The 19,102-nt window shown below is 42.1% G+C and overlaps 1 protein-coding gene across 4 annotated transcripts in view; it reads left to right on the top strand.

The window, feature by feature from the left end:
• si:dkey-12l12.1 overlaps window positions 1-1,412 on the top strand; it is a 28,165-nt gene extending 26,753 nt beyond the window's left edge. For all 4 annotated transcript variants that reach the window (XM_021562997.2, XM_021563000.2, XM_021562999.2 and 1 more), the window contains 3 exons: window positions 166-279; window positions 721-828; window positions 1,048-1,412. In XM_021562997.2, the coding sequence (XP_021418672.2) occupies window positions 166-279; window positions 721-828; window positions 1,048-1,110 (285 nt within the window). In that variant the 3' untranslated portion in view covers window positions 1,111-1,412. The remainder of the gene's footprint in view (window positions 1-165; window positions 280-720; window positions 829-1,047) is intronic.
• Window positions 1,413-19,102: the final 17,690 nt, after the last annotated feature.

Consider the following 19,102-nt stretch of genomic DNA (forward strand, 5'->3'; position numbering starts at 1 on the left):
AAACACATCAAACACATGGTTTCCATGTGTTTGATACCCGTTCTATGAATCCATTCCAGCCATTATTATGAGCCATCCTCCCTTCAACAGACTCCTGTTTTTAATGTACAGTAGCCGGGCCACTTTTAGTTTCTAAATGATCCCCCGGGAATGTTGTTCCTCCAGACAGAGCGGGCCAGGAGACACTTGGGCCAGTCTGGGACCAAGAAGAAGAACAAGCCTAAATCCAGAGTGGGATCTTTTTCTCTGCTCAGCAACAACCCCAGCGCCACCATACAGGTATACAACATTGCCATGACAACCCAGGAGCAGACCATCACGTAAACATTTTTGTTTAGTGAAATTCTCAAACACACTGCCGACATGAGATATGGGCTCCCGAGTGGCGCAGTGGTCTAAGGCACTGCGTCTCAGTGCTAGAGGTGTCACTACAGACCCTGGTTCGATTCCAGGCTGTGTCACAACCGCCCGTGATTGGGAGTCCCAATTGGCCCAGCCTCGTCCGGGTTAGGGTTTGTTAGGCTGTCATTGTAAATAAGAATTTGTTCTTAACTGACTTGCCTAGTCAAATAAAGATTTAATGAAATACACGTCCGCTGTCCATATTAGGACAGCCTAAGTTTCAGCAGGAGTTATGGAGATGCTATCTTAGCGATACTTAGTCGACCTGCATTCAACATTGTATCATTGAAGTCTTACGTCATGTTGTTGTTCTTCCAGGTAACCAGAGTACGGAGGCAGCTGCAGAAGGAGAAGAAGAAAGGGAAGCCAAGAGGACGAACAGGAGTGTACTCCGCTATGGACGTCCCAGACAAACCTGAACCCTTGGTGAGGCCAATGTCCCCCTCCACGTGTCCCTCACCCCCACCTGAGTCAATAAACCAATCAATCACTTTTTTTGTGACCAGGGAGAAATTCTGCTTCCAAGCATGTTAAGAATAGTTAAAAATCGCTAACACAAAAAATAGTTTCAAACCTGTTGTGTTAAATTCACCTCCGTCTGATTTGTCACTCTAATCTAAACTAAATGTTTGATTCTTTCACCAGGGACAAAGGCCCAAGAGGAGCCCACAGAAGAAGAAACAGACCAAGAGAATTGTTTGTTCATAAACATTTCATTAAACGAAACAAGGGACTTTGCGGAAGTGCTACTGCTTCAATAGTTCATAAACTGTATTTTATATCTTCTTCTCTTTGTAAACATATTGGTTTTGTCATTTTTTCAATTTAACAATAATGTAATATATATAATGGAAACACATCCCTGAGGACAAGTATACTTACAATACTTTTGAGAACTCCTTTAATATTCTCTTTTATTATAGCTATTTGTTGTCGTTGTCGTTGGTCGATGGTGATTATTTGGCAACTGTGCATATTATCAGGTTTAAATAAAGTAAACTTGTATTGTACTTCTTGAGAACTTTCCGCAACACAAGGCCTACCGTTTCTAGCTAGCACTGATTGTTTTCTGTTCAGTCATGGACAGAGTCGGACTCCACCTTGACAAATGGACTGGAACATTTCACTGCTCCAGCTCTCCCTCTCTGTTGCCAAGTGCAACACCTTCAATTCCCACACAACAGGACCTGGGTAACTTCCAGAAGTTAATTCAGAAATTGTGAATTAGGGGGGGGGGGGGAGAAATGTCACTGAGCCCCAATTACAGATGGCTGAGCTAACGGCAGTGCTTGTATCCCAAATGGAACCATATTCCCTACATAGTGCACTACTTTTCACCATCTTAAGGCTAAGTTCATCGTTAGAACCATATAGTTTGAACGATGAACTTAGCCTTAAGATGTTTTTGGGAAACCAGGTTGTGAGTACCATGGGTCCTGGTCAAAAGTAGTGCGCTATGTAAGGAAGAGGGTTCCATTTGGGCTGCAGACAGTGAATGCCCAGCACTCTTCTAAACTTGCAGTCAAACCTTTGGGTTGAGAGCCCAACTATTCTGTCAAATTAAAGGGCGTTGGACCAGTTGATAATGGGAAAGAAATCATCATAAATGTTAGACTGTATACGCCATCTGTTTCAGAAGTAAAAGTTCATTTGTTCGAAAAATTGTTTCTTTTGAATGAATTTAGTCAGAGCTAGGAAGCTCATGGCACCGCATTCACTAATGGAGATGGTTTGAGTGTTTTTGCAGACCAGTCATGTACTTTACAGTGCCTGCGGAAAGTATTCAGACCCCTTGACTTTTTCCAGATTTTGTTACGTTACAGCCTTATTCTAAAAAAAATTAAAACTATCCTCTGCAATCTACACACAATACCCCATAATGTCAAAGCAAAAACAGGTTTTATACATTTTTACAAATGGATGAAAAACAAAAAACAAATACCTTATTTACATAAGTATTCAGACCCTTTGTTATGAGACTCAAAATTGAGCTCAGATGCATCCTGTTTCCATTGATCATCCTTTATGTTTCTACAACTTGATTGTAGTCCACCTGTGGTAAATTCAATTGATTGGACATGATTTGGAAAGGCACATGCCTGTAAGGTCCCACAGTTGACAGTGCATGTCAGAGCAAAAACCAAGCCATGAGGTCGAAGGAACTGTCCGTAGAGCTCCAAGACTGGATTGTGTCAAGACACAGATCTGGGGAAGGGAATCAAACATTTCAGCAGCATTGAAGGTCCCCAAGAACACAGTGGTCTTCATCATTCTAAAATGGAAGTAGTTTAATACCACCAAGACTCTTCCTAGAGTTGGCCGCTTGGCCAAACTGAGCAATCAGGGAAGAAGGGCCTTGGTCAATGAGGTGACCAAGATTCCGATGGTCACTCTGACAAAGTTCTAGAGGTCCTCTGTGGAGTTGGGAGAAGGGCAACCATCTCTGCAGCACTCCACCAATCAGGTCTTAATGGTAGTGGCCAGACAGAAGCCACTCCTCAGTAAAAGGCACATGACAGCCGGCTTGGAGTTTGGCACAAGGCACCTAAAAACTCTCAGATCATGAGAAGCAATATTATCTAGTCTGATGAGACCAAGATTGAACACTTTGGCCTGAATGCCAAGCGTCATGTCTGAAGGAAACCTGGCACCATCCCTAAGGTGAAGCATGGTGGTGGCAGCATCATGCTGTGAGGATGTTTTTCAGCGGCAGGGTCAAGGAAAATATGAATGGAGAAAAGTACCTAGATCCTTGATGAAAACCTGCTCCAGAGTGCTCAGGACCTCAGACTGGGGTGAAAGTTCACCTTCCAACAGGACAACGACCCTAAGCACACAGCCAAGACAACGCAGGAGTGGCTTCGGGACAAGTCTCTGAATGTCCTTGAGTGGACCATGCCAGAGCCCGGACTTGAACCCGATCGAACATCTCTGGAGAGACCTGAAAATAGCTGTGCAGCAACGCTTTCTATCCAACCTGACAGAGCTTGAGAGGATCTGCAGAGAAGAATGGGAGAAACTCCCCTAATACAGGTATGCCAAGCTTGTAGCATCATACTCATACTCAAGAAGGCTGCATCATACTCAAGAAGGCTGTAATCGCTGCAGAAGGTGCTTCACAAAGCATTGAGTAAAGGGTCTGAATACTTACAGTACCAGTCAAAAGTTTGGACACACCTAAACATTCAATGATTTTTCTTTATTTTTACTATTTTCTACATTATAGAATAATAGTGAAGACATTTAAACTATGAAATAGCACATATGGAATCATGTAGTAACCAAAAAAGTGTTAAACAAATCTAAATATATTTTATATTTGAGATTCTTCAAAGTAGCCACCATTTGCCTTGATGACAGATTTTCACACTCTTGGAATTCTCTCAACCAGCTTCATAAGGTTGTCACCTGGAATGCATTTCAATTTACAGTGCCTTGTTAAAAGTAAATTTGTGGAATTTCTTTCCTTCTGAATGGGTTTAAGCCAATCAGTTGTGCTGTGACAAGGTAGGGGTGGTATACAGAAGATGGCCCTATTTGGTAAAAAAGTCCATATTATGTCAAGAACAGCTCAAATAAGCAAAGAGAAATGACAGTCCATCATGTCTGTTAGATCTCTAGGGGCGCTATTTCATTTTTGGATAAAAAATGTTCCCGTTTTAAGCGCGATATTTTGTCACGAAAAGATGCTCTACTATGCATATTCTTGACAGTTTTGGAAAGAAAACACTCTGAAGTTTCAGAATCTGCAAAGATTTTGTCTGTAAGTGCCCCAGAACTCATTCTACAGCCGAAACCAAGATGATGCATCAACCAGGAATTAGCAGAATTTCTGAAGCTCTGTTTTCCATTGTCTCCTTATATGGCTGTGATTGCGCAAGGAATGAGCCTACACTTTCTGTCGTTCGCCCAAGGTCTTAGCAGCATTGTGACGTATTTGTAGGCATATCATTGGAAGATTGACCATAAGAGACTACATTTTCCAAGTGTCCGCCTGGTGTCCTGCGTGGAATTCGGTGCGCAATTGCCAGCTGCTCGTACTTTTCCATTTGATATAGGGGAGAAACCATGTGTCCAAGAACGATGTATCAATGAAGAGATATGTGAAAAACACCTTGATGATTGATTCTAAACAACGTTTGCCATGTTTTCAGTCAATATTATGGAGTTAATTTGGAAAAAAGTTCGCGTTTTGAGGACTGAATTTTCGGATTTTTTTTGGTAGCCAAATGTGATGTATAAAACGGAGCTATTTCTAATACACAAAGAATCTTTTTGGAAAAACTGAGCATCTGCTATCTAACTGAGAGTATCCTCATTGAAAACATCAGAAGTTCTTCAAAGGTAAATGATTTTATTTGAAGGCTTTTATGTTTTTGTTGAAATGTTGCGTGCTGGATGCTAACGCTAAATGCTAACGCTAAATGCTAACGCTAAATGCTAACGCTAAATGCTAACGCTAAATGCTAACGCTAGCTAGCTACTTTTACACAAATGATTGTTTTCCTATGGTTGAGAAGCATATTTTGAAAATCTGAGATGACAGTGTTGTTTACAAAAGGCTAAGCTTGAGAGATGGCATATTTATTTCATTTCATTTGCGATTTTCATGAATAGTTAACGTTGTGTTATGCTAATGAGCTTGCTGATAGATTTACACAATCCTGGATACAGGGGTTTTTTCATAGCTAAACGTGACGCAGAAAACGGAGCGATTTGTCCTAAACAAATAATCTTTCAGGAAAAACTGAACATTTGCTATCTGAGAGTCTCCTCATTGAAAACATCTGAAGTTCTTCAAAGGTAAATGATTTTATTTGAATGCTTTTCTGTTTTTTTGTGTAAATGTTGCCAGCTGAATGCTAATGCTAAATGCTACGTTAGCCATCAATACTGTTACACAAATGCTTGTTTTGCAATGGTTGAGAAGCATATTTTGAAAATCTGAGATGACAGTGTTGTTAACAAAAGGCTAAGCTTGAGAGCTAGCATATTTATTTCATTTCATTTGCGATTTTCATGAATAGTTAACGTTGCGTTATGGTAATGAGCTTGAGTCTGTATTCACGATCCCGGATCCGGGATGGGGAGATCAGAAAGGTTAAGTCATGATGGTCAGTCAATCCTGAAAATGTAAAGAACTTTGAAGCTGAAGTCAAGAAAGTTTATTCAGGTGCAGTCACAAAAACCATCAAGCGCTATGATGAAACTGGCTCTCATGAGGACAACCAGAGGAAAGGAAGACCCCGAGTTACCTCTGCTCCACATAAGTTCATTAGAGTTAACTGCACCTCCAATTCCAGCACAAATAAATGCTTTACAGACTTCAAGTAACAGACATCTCAACATTAACTATTCAGAGGAGACTGCGTGAATCAGACCTTCATGGTCGAATTGCTACAAAGAAACCACTACTAAAGGACAATAATAATAAAAATAAACTTGCTTTGGCAAACAAACACGAGCAAAGGACATTAGACCAGTGGAAATCTGTTGAATAGTGCTCAGCATATGTGGTAACTCCTTCAAGACTGTTGGAAAAGCATTCCAGGTAAAGGTGGTTGAGAGAATTCCAGGAGTGTGCAAAGCTGTCAGCAAAGCAAAGGGTGGCTACTTTGATGAATCTAAAATCTATTTTGATTTTTTTTGGTTACTACATGATTCAATGTGTTATTTCATAGTTTTGATGTCTTCACTATTATTCTACAAAGTAGAAAATAGTTTCAAAACACTTGAATGAGAAAGTGTGTCCAAAAATTTGACTGGTACTGTATGTAAACATAATATTTTTGTTTAATACATTTAAAATGTCTAAAAACATGTTTTTACTTTGTCTTTATGGGGTATTGTGTGTACATTGACGAGGAAAAAATAATATTTAGTATATTTTAGAATAAGGCTGTAACCTATCAAAATGTAGAAAAATTACTCTGTTTTTCTCTGCCCAGAAAAACTACTCTGTGAATGTACTGTGAGAATGGAGGCTTGTTTATTTCAGGGCCATACTGTATCAACAAGGATCCAAGGTGAGGTCCAATTCTAAGGTGTCTATATTAGGACAGCCTCAGTCTCGGGAGGAGTTGCTTCAGTCAATCCCTGGCACTATAGCCACAAGGTAATTAAATACATAAACATTTGTATTGTGAAAAAAGCATATGAAGGAGTCCTTGCAACAATCCGGAGGAATTCAAACAATGATATCAAAATATGAATTTACATATTTTAGGAGTTACAGCATATTAAGGCATAAATCATTCTTAATGCTTATGAAATGACTCAATTTGGGCCTCCTCAGCGGCAGAGTGGTATAAGGCACTGTATCGTAGCACTAGAGGCGTTACTACAGACCTGGGTTCATTCCTGGGCTGTGCCACAACCAGCTGAGGCCGGGAGTCCCATAGGACGACGCACAATTGGCCCAGCGTCGTCCGAGTTAGGGGAGGGTTTGTCCGGGGGGGCTTTACTTGGCTCTAGCGACTCCGATGAACAGTGTTTCAAGATCGAAATTGTGACCAGTTCGAAAAAGCGGGTGCAATTCTTAATTTTTTATTTAACCAACAAACATGAGATACCCATTTTGTTAGCATCATCTGTAGTCCAGCAGACACAACACTTGTTCTGACAGATCTTCACGTCATAATACATTATTCCTCCCACAATCACATTAAGGCAGAGCAAGAGTTATGGCTCTATTCAATCTGTATCGCTGAAGCGTTACAGAGAGCACGATAGGAATGTGAAGGTAACCCTTAATCATGGTCATGTTCTAGATATGTAAATCTCACTGTATAGTTCATCTCACTGTACTATCTCTGTATAGTTGACAAGGGCTGTAATGGCTGCTATGGAGACACACTGGAGTGGAGTGAACACCTAATGTGCAGGATGATTTAGTTGACAACTTTAACAGCAAATTAAGGGCAGCCATTGATGGCATAGCTCCAGTAAAGTTGAAAAAGGCCAAATCCAAAAGCAGAGCCCCTTTGGATGAGTGAGGAAAGTAATCAATTAAAGAGGATTGCAGAAAGGCAGCACGGAAGTGAAGAAAGTCAAAGTTGCAGGTCCATTGTGATATTCTGAGAGAGCAACTTGGCATTCATAACAAAGCAATTAGAAATGCCAGACGAGGTCATTTTTCTAACTTGATCACTATTAATCAGAATAATGAGAGCGTTCCCTTCTTGACCATTGCTGGCCTGATAACTCCTAACCCATCAAATGTGTGTGAATCTAAATGTGATGAGTTTGTGGCATATTTCAGAGATAAGATGAGGCTGGGTATCAGTCAAGCAAGACCTGATGAGACGTTTGATGATTTGTGCTCTTGCCTACCACGCAAAGGCACTATGGATGTATTTTCCCTGGTTGACACAGACACGCTCAGGAAAGTGATACCACAAAGTAAGCCTTCAACCTGCCTTCTCAATCCTATCCACACCCCCTTCTTCAAAACAGTTTTAATTGCATATCTGAAGAAGTGAAAGCTTCTGTTAATCACTCCCTGCACTTCCCCCACTGCACTAAAAAATGGAATGGTGAAAACCCTTCTGAAGAAAAGTAATCTAGATTCTTAGCAATTCAATTATTTTTTAAGTGCCAACTGCATTTTGGAAAAATTCCAATCTGATTTTGGTGCCCACCCCACCACAGCACAGAGACAGCCTTAGTTAAAGTGGTAAATGATCTTACAGCCAACACAGATGCCAAACAGCTCTATGTCCTTGTGCTCTTGGATTGAAGTGCTGCTTTTGACACTGTTGACCATGATGTCCTTCTGGACTGGAGACTGGAGAGGTGGGTTGGTCTCTCCGGTCCAATTCTAAATTGGTTTAGGACCTATTTAAATCGGTTGAGAGTTTTTTTTGTGTGAACATAACTCAAGAGAAAATACATATCACGTGGCGTTCCAGAAGGTTCGATTTTGGGTCGGGTACTGTTCAGTTTTCCCTGTTACCCCTTGGCAGTGTTATCAGAAAGCACAGCGTTGATTTGCACTGCTACGCAGACGATTTACATTACCGTGTGTCACCAGAGGACTTTAGCTCCACGGATAAATTATTAGACTGTGTCAGTGATTTAAATACTTGGATGACTCACAACTTCGCATATTTTTAGCTTTGCTTTTCCTTAGCTTTTCAGTCGTTCAGTTTTTGTCCTTTTGTTTTCATCCTATGTTGTTGTGTACTAAATATCTTAATTTTCATTGTTTTTTAGTTGTTTTATCCCATGAAGCACATTGCGTTGCACTCCATGTCTGAAATGTGCTGTATAAATAAAGCTTGACTTGAAGATCTACAGTGGCTTGCGAGAGTATTCACCCGCCTTGGCATTTGTTCTATTTTGTTGCCTTACAACCTATTAAAATAGATTTTTGGGGGGTTTGTATCATTTGATTTACAAAGATGCAAAATATTTTTTTATTGTGAAACAAACAACAAATAAGACAAAACAACTGAAAACTTGAGCGTGCACTACTATTCACCCCCCCCCCCCCCCTAAAAAAAAGTATTTAGTCAGCCACCAATTGTGCAAGTTCTCCCATTTAAAAAGATGAGAGAGGCCTAAAATTTTCATCATAGGTACACTTCAACTATGACAGACAAAATGAGAAAAAAAATCCAGAAAATCACATTGTAGGATTTTTAATGAATTTATTTGCAAATTATGGTGGAAAATACATATTTGGTCACCTACAAACAAGCAAGATTTCTGGCTCTCATAGACCTGTAACTTCTTCTTTAAGAGGCTCCTCTGTCCTCCACTCATTACCTGTATTAATGGCACCTGTTTGAACGTGTTATCAGTATAAAAGACACCTGTCCACAACCTCAAACAGTCACACTCCAAACTCCACTATGGCCAAGACCAAAGAGCTGTCAAAGGACACCAGAAACAAAATTGTAGACCTGCACCAGGCTGGGAAGACTGAATCTGCAATAGGTAAGCAGCTTGGTTTGAAGAAATCAACTGTGGGAGCAATTATTAGGAAATGGAAGACATACAAGACCTCCCTCTCCCTCGATCTGGGGCTCCACGCAAGATCTCACCCCGTGGGGTCAAAATTATCACAAGAATGGTGAGCAAAATCCCAGAATCACACGGGGGGACCTAGTGAATGACCTGCAGAGAGCTGGGACCAAAGTAACAAAGCCTACCATCAGTAACACACTACTCCTCCAGGGACTCAAATCCTGCAGTGCCAGACGTTTCCCCCTGCTTAAGCCAGTACATGTCCAGGCCCGTCTGAAGTTTGCTAGAGAGCATTTGGATGATCCAGAAGAAGATTGTGAGAATGTCATATGGTCAGATGAAACCAAAACATAATTTTTTGGTAAAAACTCAACTCATCGTGTTTGGAGGACAAAGAATGCTGAGTGGCATCCAAAGAACACCATACCTACTGTGAAGCATGGGGGTGGAAACATCATGCTTTGAGGCTATTTTTCTGCAAAGGGACCTGGACGACTGATCCGTGTAAAGGAAAGAATGAACGGGGCCATGTATCGTGAGATTTTGAGTGAAAACCTCATTCCATCAGCAAGGGCATTGCAGATGAAACATGGCTGGGTCTTTCAGCATGACAATGATCCCAAACACACCGCCCGGGCAACGAAGGAGTGGCCAGTCTCCAGATCTCAACCCCATAGAAAATCTTTGGAGGGAGTTGAAAGTCCATGTTGCCCAGCAACAGCCCCAAAACATCACTGCTCTAGAGGAGATCTGCATGGAGGAATGGGCCAAAATACCAGCAACAGTGTGTGAAAACCTTGTGAAGACTTACAGAAAGCGTTTGACCTCTGTCATTGCCAACAAAGAGTATATAACAAAGTATTGAGATTAACTTTTGTTATTGACCAAATACTTATTTTCCACCATCATTTGCAAATTAATTCATTAAAAATCCTACAATGTGATTTTCTGGATTTTTTTTCTTCTCATTTTGTCTGTCATAGTTGATGTGTACCTATGATGAAAATTACAGGCCACTCTCATCTTTTTAAGTGGGAGAACTTGCACAATTGGTGGCTGACTAAATACTTTTTTGCCCCACTGTATGTCTCTATATGCTTGGCACATCTAGCCTTTGGGATTTTTGCCCGTTCTTCAAGGCAAAACTGCTCCAGCTTCTTCAAGTTGGATGGGTTCCGCTGTTGTACAGCAATCTTTAAGTCATACCACATATTCTCATTTGATTGATTTCTGGGCTTTGACTAGGCCATTCCAAGACATTTAAATGTTTCCCCTTAAACCACTCGAGTGTTGCTTTAGCAGAGTGCTTAGGGTCATTGTCCTGCTGGAAGGTGAACCTCCGTCCCAGTCTCAAATCTCTGGAAGACTGAAACAGGTTTCCCTCAAGAAATTCCCTGTATATAGCACCATCCATCATTCCTTCAATTCTGACCAGTTTCCCAGTCCCTGCCGATGAAAAACATCGCCACAGCATGATGCTGCCACCACCCTGCTTCACTGTGGGGATGGTTTTGGGTTTGCGCCAGACATAGCGTTTTCCTTGAGGGCCAAAAAGCTCAATTTTAGTCTCATCTGACCAGAGTACCTTCTTCCATATGTTTGGGGAGTCTCCCACATGCCTTTTGGCGAACACGAAACATGTTTGCTCGTTTTTTTATTTCAGCATGGGCTTTTTTCTGGCCACTCTTCCGTAAAGCCCAGCTTTATGGAGTGTATGGCTTAAAGTGGTCCTATGGACACATACTCCAATATCCACTGTGGAGCTTTGCAGCTCCTTCAGGGTTATCTTTGACCTCTTTGTTGCCTCTCAGATTAATGCCCTCCTTGCCTGGTCCGTGAGTTTTGGTGAGCGGCCCTCTCTTGGCAGGTTTTTTGTGGTGCCATATTCTTTACATTTTTTAATAATGGATTTAATCCAGAATATTAAAAGTTTCTGATACTTTAATAAACCAACCCTGATCTGTACTTCTCCACACCTTTGCCCATGACCTGTTTGGAGAGCTCATTGGTCTTCATGGTGCAACTTGCTTGGTGGTGCCCCTTGCTTAGTGTTAGGGCTGGGCGATACGACGATATATATCGCAACACAAACAAACATGGAGGAGAGTGAACGCGACACAGAGCATGGAGACCGTACCTAAAAGAGGGGCTACTTCGGTTGCATGGACGTGGTTTGGGTATGAAAAGTCTGACACGGACCACAAAACCGTCCCCCTAATAGGCAATAAAATAGTGTATGGTTTAAGACCTCACAGAGACAGATAAATACCCTGGAGAGAGAGAGAGAGAGAGAGAGAGAGAGAGAGAGAGAGAGAGAGAGAAATTATATTTGGCCCTAAACAGAGTACACAGTGGCAGAATACCTGACTACTGTGACTGACCCAAAATTAAGGAAATCTTTGACTATGTACAGACTCAGTGAGCATAGCCTTGCTATTGAGAAAGGCCACCGAAGAGAAGACAGGCTATGTGCACACTGCTCACAAAATGATGTGGAAACTGAGATGCACTTCCTAACCTCCTGCCAAATGTATGACCCGATTCAGGAAACTAGGCATATGTCGCAAGTCACAACTTCACAGGAGAGCCTTTTGAAAATGCCTTCTTGAACATGTGAACTTTCATGTGACTTAATATGAAACGTGTATGTCATCTGTAAATAATACAATTGTTCAATTACGGGCATAGTTGTTTTAGCCACGGAGAAAGTCGGCAACCTTCCCGCTAGCCATGATTGGCTGAGATAATGAGTGGGCTGGACATGTCGAGAGATGAGTTTGGATTGGTCTGCGGTGTTGCATTTGTGTCTATAAAATGAGCTGCTCGTAATGCGTAGGTAATCCTTTCTACTGCAATTTGTTGGTGAGATATAACGTTAGCCATGGAGAACTGCAAATGTGTTGCTACTGCTCTCAATAACATTGCTGCCCTGAATTTATCAGGCGCAATCGACAAAGGTCAGAGGGAAAAAGTTGTGATGGACTACTTTCTGGAGGACGATCGTGCCATGCGGACTCTCTCTGACTCTGAAAATCAATCAGACGATGGGGAAATCCCTGATTTAGGTGAAAATGTTACATGTCTCAACAAAAGACCCCAAGTTAAAGCTTGCTGTTATCAAGCTAACGTTAGCGGAGGTTAGATGGCTGGCTCGCTAACAGTACTCTATGGACTGGGATTTCAGTTAATTTTTTATCTAGCTAACGTTACATGTCTAAACAAAATACCCCAAGTTAAAGCTAGCTGTTATCAAGCTAACGTTAGCGGAGGTTAGATGGCTGGCTCGCTAACGTTACTCTATGGACTGGGATTTTAGTTCATTTTTTATCTAGCTAACGTTACATGTCTAAACAAAAGACCCCACGTTAAAGTGTGCTGGTTACACCTGAAGCTGCGAGTGGTAAACTTAATCAACAACTAAGCAGAGGTTAATGCAATAGTATTACCAGGACACAGACACTTTGGAAAGCTGCTGCCATCCCATGTGACAAAAGCAGTAGTGTGGCGTCTCTACAAGGAATCGATGACAAACACTTGGTGTGTAAAGCATAAACACATTTTGATTATTTAATTGAACTCCAACATAATTGGCACTACTTTAATTGATCTCACATTTTTGTTCTGTATTTTCCAGAGGTACGAGTAGTCGGGCTGACTTCCTTCAGGAATCTGTGGAGAAAATTGCTCCCCCTTATCTCAAGCACTAAGCTGAGGATAGACCTGTGCTGGCTAGTGCCAGAGGAACAACTATCACGTCTTCAGATCTGCCAATCTGCCAGAAGCTGTTAAGTCAGCCAAGCTGAAGAGGCAAGAGCAGCATCTCCTGCTTGTTCAGAGTGAGCGCTCTGTCTACCAGAAGATGGTTGCTGACTGCAAGACCACCTGTCAAGACCTGCAGTTGTCTCTGGGGGCCCCTACTGAACCCGCAAGCAAAGACATCAGGATGTATTACAGCTTTGATTTTGCTCAACAAGTACGCAATATTTATTCCTTTATACTGATTAAGGATATAGATGGATAGATAGATATACACCAAATATTTCCTGTTTTGCAGCTTCGATGCTCTTGGAGCCTGATGTTGTTGTCGCCAAGGAGCGTTCGGACTCAGTCGGGACCAGGTTTCAGCTGCTGCGCAACGCTGACATCCTTCCTCCCATAAATGGTCTGCCTGTAAAAGCACCAGCTGGACTAGACACAGCTAGAAAAACATATATTTTTGAGAAGATCAAGTCGTTTTGAGACAAAGAGGCTTTGGACATCACATGCCCTGCACCAAAGTCAAGGACAGGTTCGGACGGACCAGTCATCAGCACTATCTGCAGTGCCTCGATTCAAAGGACTCTCTCCTAACATTTCTCTCTCTGCTGCTCAGCCACTTTCCCCTGATTGTATGCATATAACTACCTCGTCTATCACTGGTATCGTTATTGATATTGCTCTTGTACATACTGTATCTTTGATTTGTACTGACACTATCTATTTCTGGTATCACTACGATGCAAAGTAACCATTTGGCTGTACCGTTTACACCTTCTGTAGAGACCCATCCACTTAGCAAGACTTAGCAAACTATTGATATATAAAACTAACATTGATATGTGTAGTCGTAACATGATTCTGTGACATACAACAATCTAATGTGACCGTATCAAGTGTCCACCGCATAAATATATGGAGCAGGCATCTGTTTATGTACTGTACTGTGCACCTCACGCAGGTTACAACCCAGGTTGCATGGCCTTAACTTATGTATGGAATACTATGTGATAAGTGCATGTATAACAGTATATAAGGTATGCTAATGTACTGGTGTGAAGGCATTTGGGCAGTGGTGTAAAGTACTTAGGTAAAAATACATTCAAGTACTACTTAAGTAGTTTTTTGGGCCATCTGTACATTACTTTACTATTGATATTTTTGGCAACTTTTACTTCACTACATTCGTAAAGAAAATAATGTACTTTTTACTCCATACATTATCCTTGGACACCCTAAAAACCTCATTACATTTTGACAGGAAAATGGTCAAATTCACACACTTATCAAGAGAACATCCCTGGTCATCCCTACTGCATCTGATCTGGCAGACTCTGTCAAGACTCCTACCGAAGGTGGCTCCCCTTCCTGTTCGGGTGGCACTCGGCGGTCGTCGTCGCCGGCCTACTAGCTTTCCACTGATCCATTTTCCCCCTTTCTGTTTATTGGTTTCACCTGTGTTCATTTTAGGCTGATTGGTCGGGCTTTATTTACCAGCAGGCCCGCCTGTGTGTACACGTCTGTGTGTCTCGGTTTTCCCATTTTCTTTGGTTTTGCTGGACTGTTTAAGTCCCGCGTGTTTGGGGCATTTGTTTTGGTGTGCGCCCTGTGTTTCATGGGGTTGGTGCATTAAACGATAGAGCACTACCCTGAACTCTCTGCTTCCTGTGCCTGACTTCTCACCCACTACACCCCGGGCGTTACAGACTCACTAAACACACATGCTTGGTTTGTAAATTATGTCTGTGTTGGAGTGTGCCCCTGGCTATACGTCAATAAAAAACTCAAAAATAAAAATTGTGCCGTCTGGTTTGCTTAATATAAGAATTTGAAATGGTTTTAACTTTTACTTTTGATAATTAAGTACATTGTTCCCCTGGCTATCCATCAATTAAAAATGTAAATACAATTGTGTGGTCTGGTTTAATATGAGGCATTTAAAATGACTTGTACTTTTACTCAAGTATGACAATTGAGTACTTTTTCCACCACTGGATGTGGCTGGGGGTTATAGCATTTATTTCACATGGCCCATCAGTTTAGACAAGTGTGTCTGGGTATGCATCATCTAATATTTATGTGAGAGAGAGAGAGAGAGAGAGAGAGAGAGAGAGAGAGAGAGTACCTCAGCTTTTCTAATGGCAATTGTCAGACCTTGCTTCACAATGTTGCAGGAGGTACATGCCAGCTTCAGTGTAACATCTACACCAGCTACCGACTGGAACAAAATATCAGTATAGGTAAGGAGAGAAATGAGCCGTGTTAGCCTACTGTCAGATCAAAGTTAAATTTGTCTTCTGACAAAGAAATGCAAACTAGGACTGTAATTTGCATTTGAAAGACGCACCTTTCAGTAAAGCTCACTTCAACGTAGCTACTAAATACATTGATAATTGATATGCAAAACCATTTCCCTATGTTTTCCCAATTCTGCGTCTCCATTTGCATCTCTGAGCTGCTACCGGTCTGTCACTGTCTGTGTGGCTGATGCTCAGCGGCCTGCCTGCCTGCCTGTCGACGTTGCGAGAAAGCATTTTTCCATCTGACAGCGTTTGTCTGTGAGAGGGCGGAGACGACAGGTCATTTGTGACACGGTAATGTGTGGCACCGCAGCAATGACTGTCAGGGTCTGGATCAAAACAAACACTGGCAATGTCATGAGGACATTTCACCAGTTTTATTGCTAAATGAACATAGATCAAGTTTGCTTTGAATGACTCTAAAAATCTATCTGATTTAAAAAATAAAACATTGTTTAAAGGGGCAATCCGTGATTCGAAAAACAACAAAGCAGTCACCTCAGTTAAAAAAACAAGACTACTTAGTGCCTTCAGAAAGTATTCAGACCCCTTGACTTTTTCCACATTGTTTCGTTACAGCCTTATTCTAAAATTGATTTTTTTTTAAATCCTCAGCAATCTACACACAATACCCCATATTGACAAAGTTAAAAATATTTGTACATATTTAAAAAAAACAAAAAAAAAAACAGAAATCCTAATTTAGATAAGGATTCAGACCCTTTGCTATGAGACTCGAAATAGAGCTCAGGTGCATCCTGTTTTCATTGATCATCCTTGAGATGTTTCTACAACTTGATTGGTGTCCACCTGTGGTAAATTAAATTGAAGACCCACACCTGTCTATATAAGGTGCCAAAGTTGACAGTGCATGTCAGAGCAAAAAGCAAGCAATGAGGTTAAAGGAATTGTCCATAGAGCTCCGAGACAGGATTGTGTAGAGGCACAAGGGTGCCAAAAAATGTCTGCAGCATTGAAGGTCCCCAAGAACACAGTTGCCTCCATCATTCTTACATGGAAGAAGTTTGTATCCACCAAGACTCTTCCTAGAGCTGGCCACCCGGCCATACTGAGCAATCGGGGGAGAAGGGCCTCGGTCAGGGAGGTGACCAAGAACCTGATGGTCACTCTGAAAGTGCTCTAGAGTTCCTCTGTGGAGATGGGAGAACCTTCCAGAAGCACTCCACAAATCAGGCCTTTATTGTAGAGTGGCCAGACAGAGGCAACTCCTAAGTAAAAGGCACATGACAGCCTGCTTGAGAAACAACATTCTCTGATCTGATGAAACAAAGATTGAACTCTTTGGCCTGAATGCCAAACGTCACATCTGGAGGAAATGGCACCTTCGCTACGGTGAAGCATGGTGGTGGCAGCATCACGCTTTGGGGATGTTTTTTAGCGACAGGGACTGGGAGACTAGTCAGGATCGAGGGAAAGATGAACGGAGCAAAGTACCTTGATAAAAATCTACTCCAGAGCACTCAGGACCGCAGACTAGGCCGAAGGTACACCCAGACTTGAACTCGATCGAACTTCTCTGGAGGTACCTGAAAATAGCTGTGCAGCAACGCTCCCCATCCAACCCGACAGAGTTTGAGAGGATCTGCAGAGAAGAATGAGAGAAACTCTCCAAATACAGGTGTGCCAAGCTTGTAGCGTCACACCCAATTAGACTTGAGGCTGTAATCACAGAAAAAGGTGCTCCAACAAAGTACTGAGTAAAGGGTCTGAATACTTATGTAAATGTGATATTTCTTTTTTTTTTTTATATACATTTGCAAAAATGTAAAAAAAAAATCTGTTTCTGCTTCGTCATGATGTCTAGATTGATGAGGGGGGAAAAACTATTACATACATTTTAGAATAAGGCTGTAATTTAATAAATGGAGGAAAAAGTGAAGGGGTCTGAAAACACTTTCAGAGGAAGGGGGAAGTCTCCAGATACACCGGCATGCCCATATTCCTGGATGGTGCAGTCCACCACCTTACACACCAACCTGGCAGCAACCACCTTAATCATGGCGATCTACGGAAAATACAATTATTAGGAAATTAACAAGGTTTGTGCTACCTAAATAAAGTAGCGAGCCTAATCCAGCCATCCTTTACAGTGTCCATATTTGGTCCATCTTCAGTCTCAGCGGGACTTCTGTCAGTCCCCTCCTTCTATGATCAAAGCCCACAAAGCTCCACGAAGAAGCATTTATGTCACCATTGTTGCGCCAAAGACAAAATAATAAGTTCATGTATTATGCATATCCACTTAGCATTTTCACTGTTCTCTGTACATTATTAATGTTATTTATCCGTATCCAGCTCCCGCGGAGAGAAACAGGAAGTGAAGATGTAGCACTGAGGAAGGGGTGCCGTCCAAATGGCACCCTATTCCCTATCAAAGTGCACTACATAGGGAGAGAGACAGACATCAGAGTTCTGGTCAAAAGCAGTGCACTACATAGGGAATAGGTGTACTACATAGGGAATAGGTGCACTATATAGGGAATAGGTGCCCTACATAGGGAATAGGTGCACTACATAGGGAACAGGTGCACTACATAGGGAATGGGTGGCCTACATAGAGAATAGGTGCACAACATAGAGAATAGGTGCACTACATAGGGAAGAGGTGCACTACATAGGGAAGAGGTGCATTACATAGGGAAGAGGTGCACTACATAGGGAAGAGGTGCACTACATAGGGAAGAAGTGCACTACATAGGGAAGAGGTGCACTACATAGGGAAGAGGTGCACTACATAGAGAATAGGTGCACTACATAGGGAATAGGTGCACTACATAGGGAAGAGGTGCACTACATAGGGAAGAGGTGCACTACATAGGGAAGAGGTGCACTACATAGAGAATAGGTGCACTACATAGAGAATAGGTGCACTACATAGGGAATAGGTGCACTACATAGCAGGACTCTACAAGGTGACCATATTTCGCTACCTGGAATTGTATAATTTAAGAGCACCAGTACGCCTAGAAAAATGAAAGATTCTAGCTTTAATAGGTCAAAACATTGTCATCGTGCGCCTAAATTTCTTTGTGTGCGCCTACATTTTTCAACTCAGGCACACACGTGCTCCATGTAAAAAAAAAAATGTCAGCGTAGAGACCTGCATAGGCAATGGGGTTCCACCTGGGAAGCAACCCAGGCGGGCCACAGGTCTCAGGATGACCCTGGCTGGGTGGACCGTTCAGTGTTGTCTAGGGCTTTGATCATCCCCCCCCGTTGGGATGTATTTGTTCCTGGAGGACGTCTCCCGTTTCTCAGAAACATCCCCGGGGCTGAGTGGTGTCCTGCAAACAAGGTATTCCAGGACACCACTTCTGTCACAACTCCTTACACTGACGGTGGTGTGTGTGTGCTACTGTGACAGCTACCAGCAGGACATCAGGTGTGGAGCCGAGCGCTAGCGGAGCGTTACTTGCAGCCCCGCAGGACTCAGCATTGTGGGTAAATCTCCCACGCCGTGGGTCTGATAGAACACAAGCATTGGAGTGGCGGGATAGTTGTGACAGAAAAACATAGTCACACACTTGGACTTTACACTCAAATGCGCACGCGCACACAGTGGTGAATAGGCTTCAGGTTAGACTCCTGTTCCATTTGCACAGCCATTCCAAGTTATCTCAACTCCTGATGACTTGTACGTGGTACTGAAACCT

Source organism: Oncorhynchus mykiss, chromosome 15, assembly GCF_013265735.2.
Source record: "Oncorhynchus mykiss isolate Arlee chromosome 15, USDA_OmykA_1.1, whole genome shotgun sequence".
Lineage (NCBI taxonomy): Eukaryota > Metazoa > Chordata > Actinopteri > Salmoniformes > Salmonidae > Oncorhynchus > Oncorhynchus mykiss.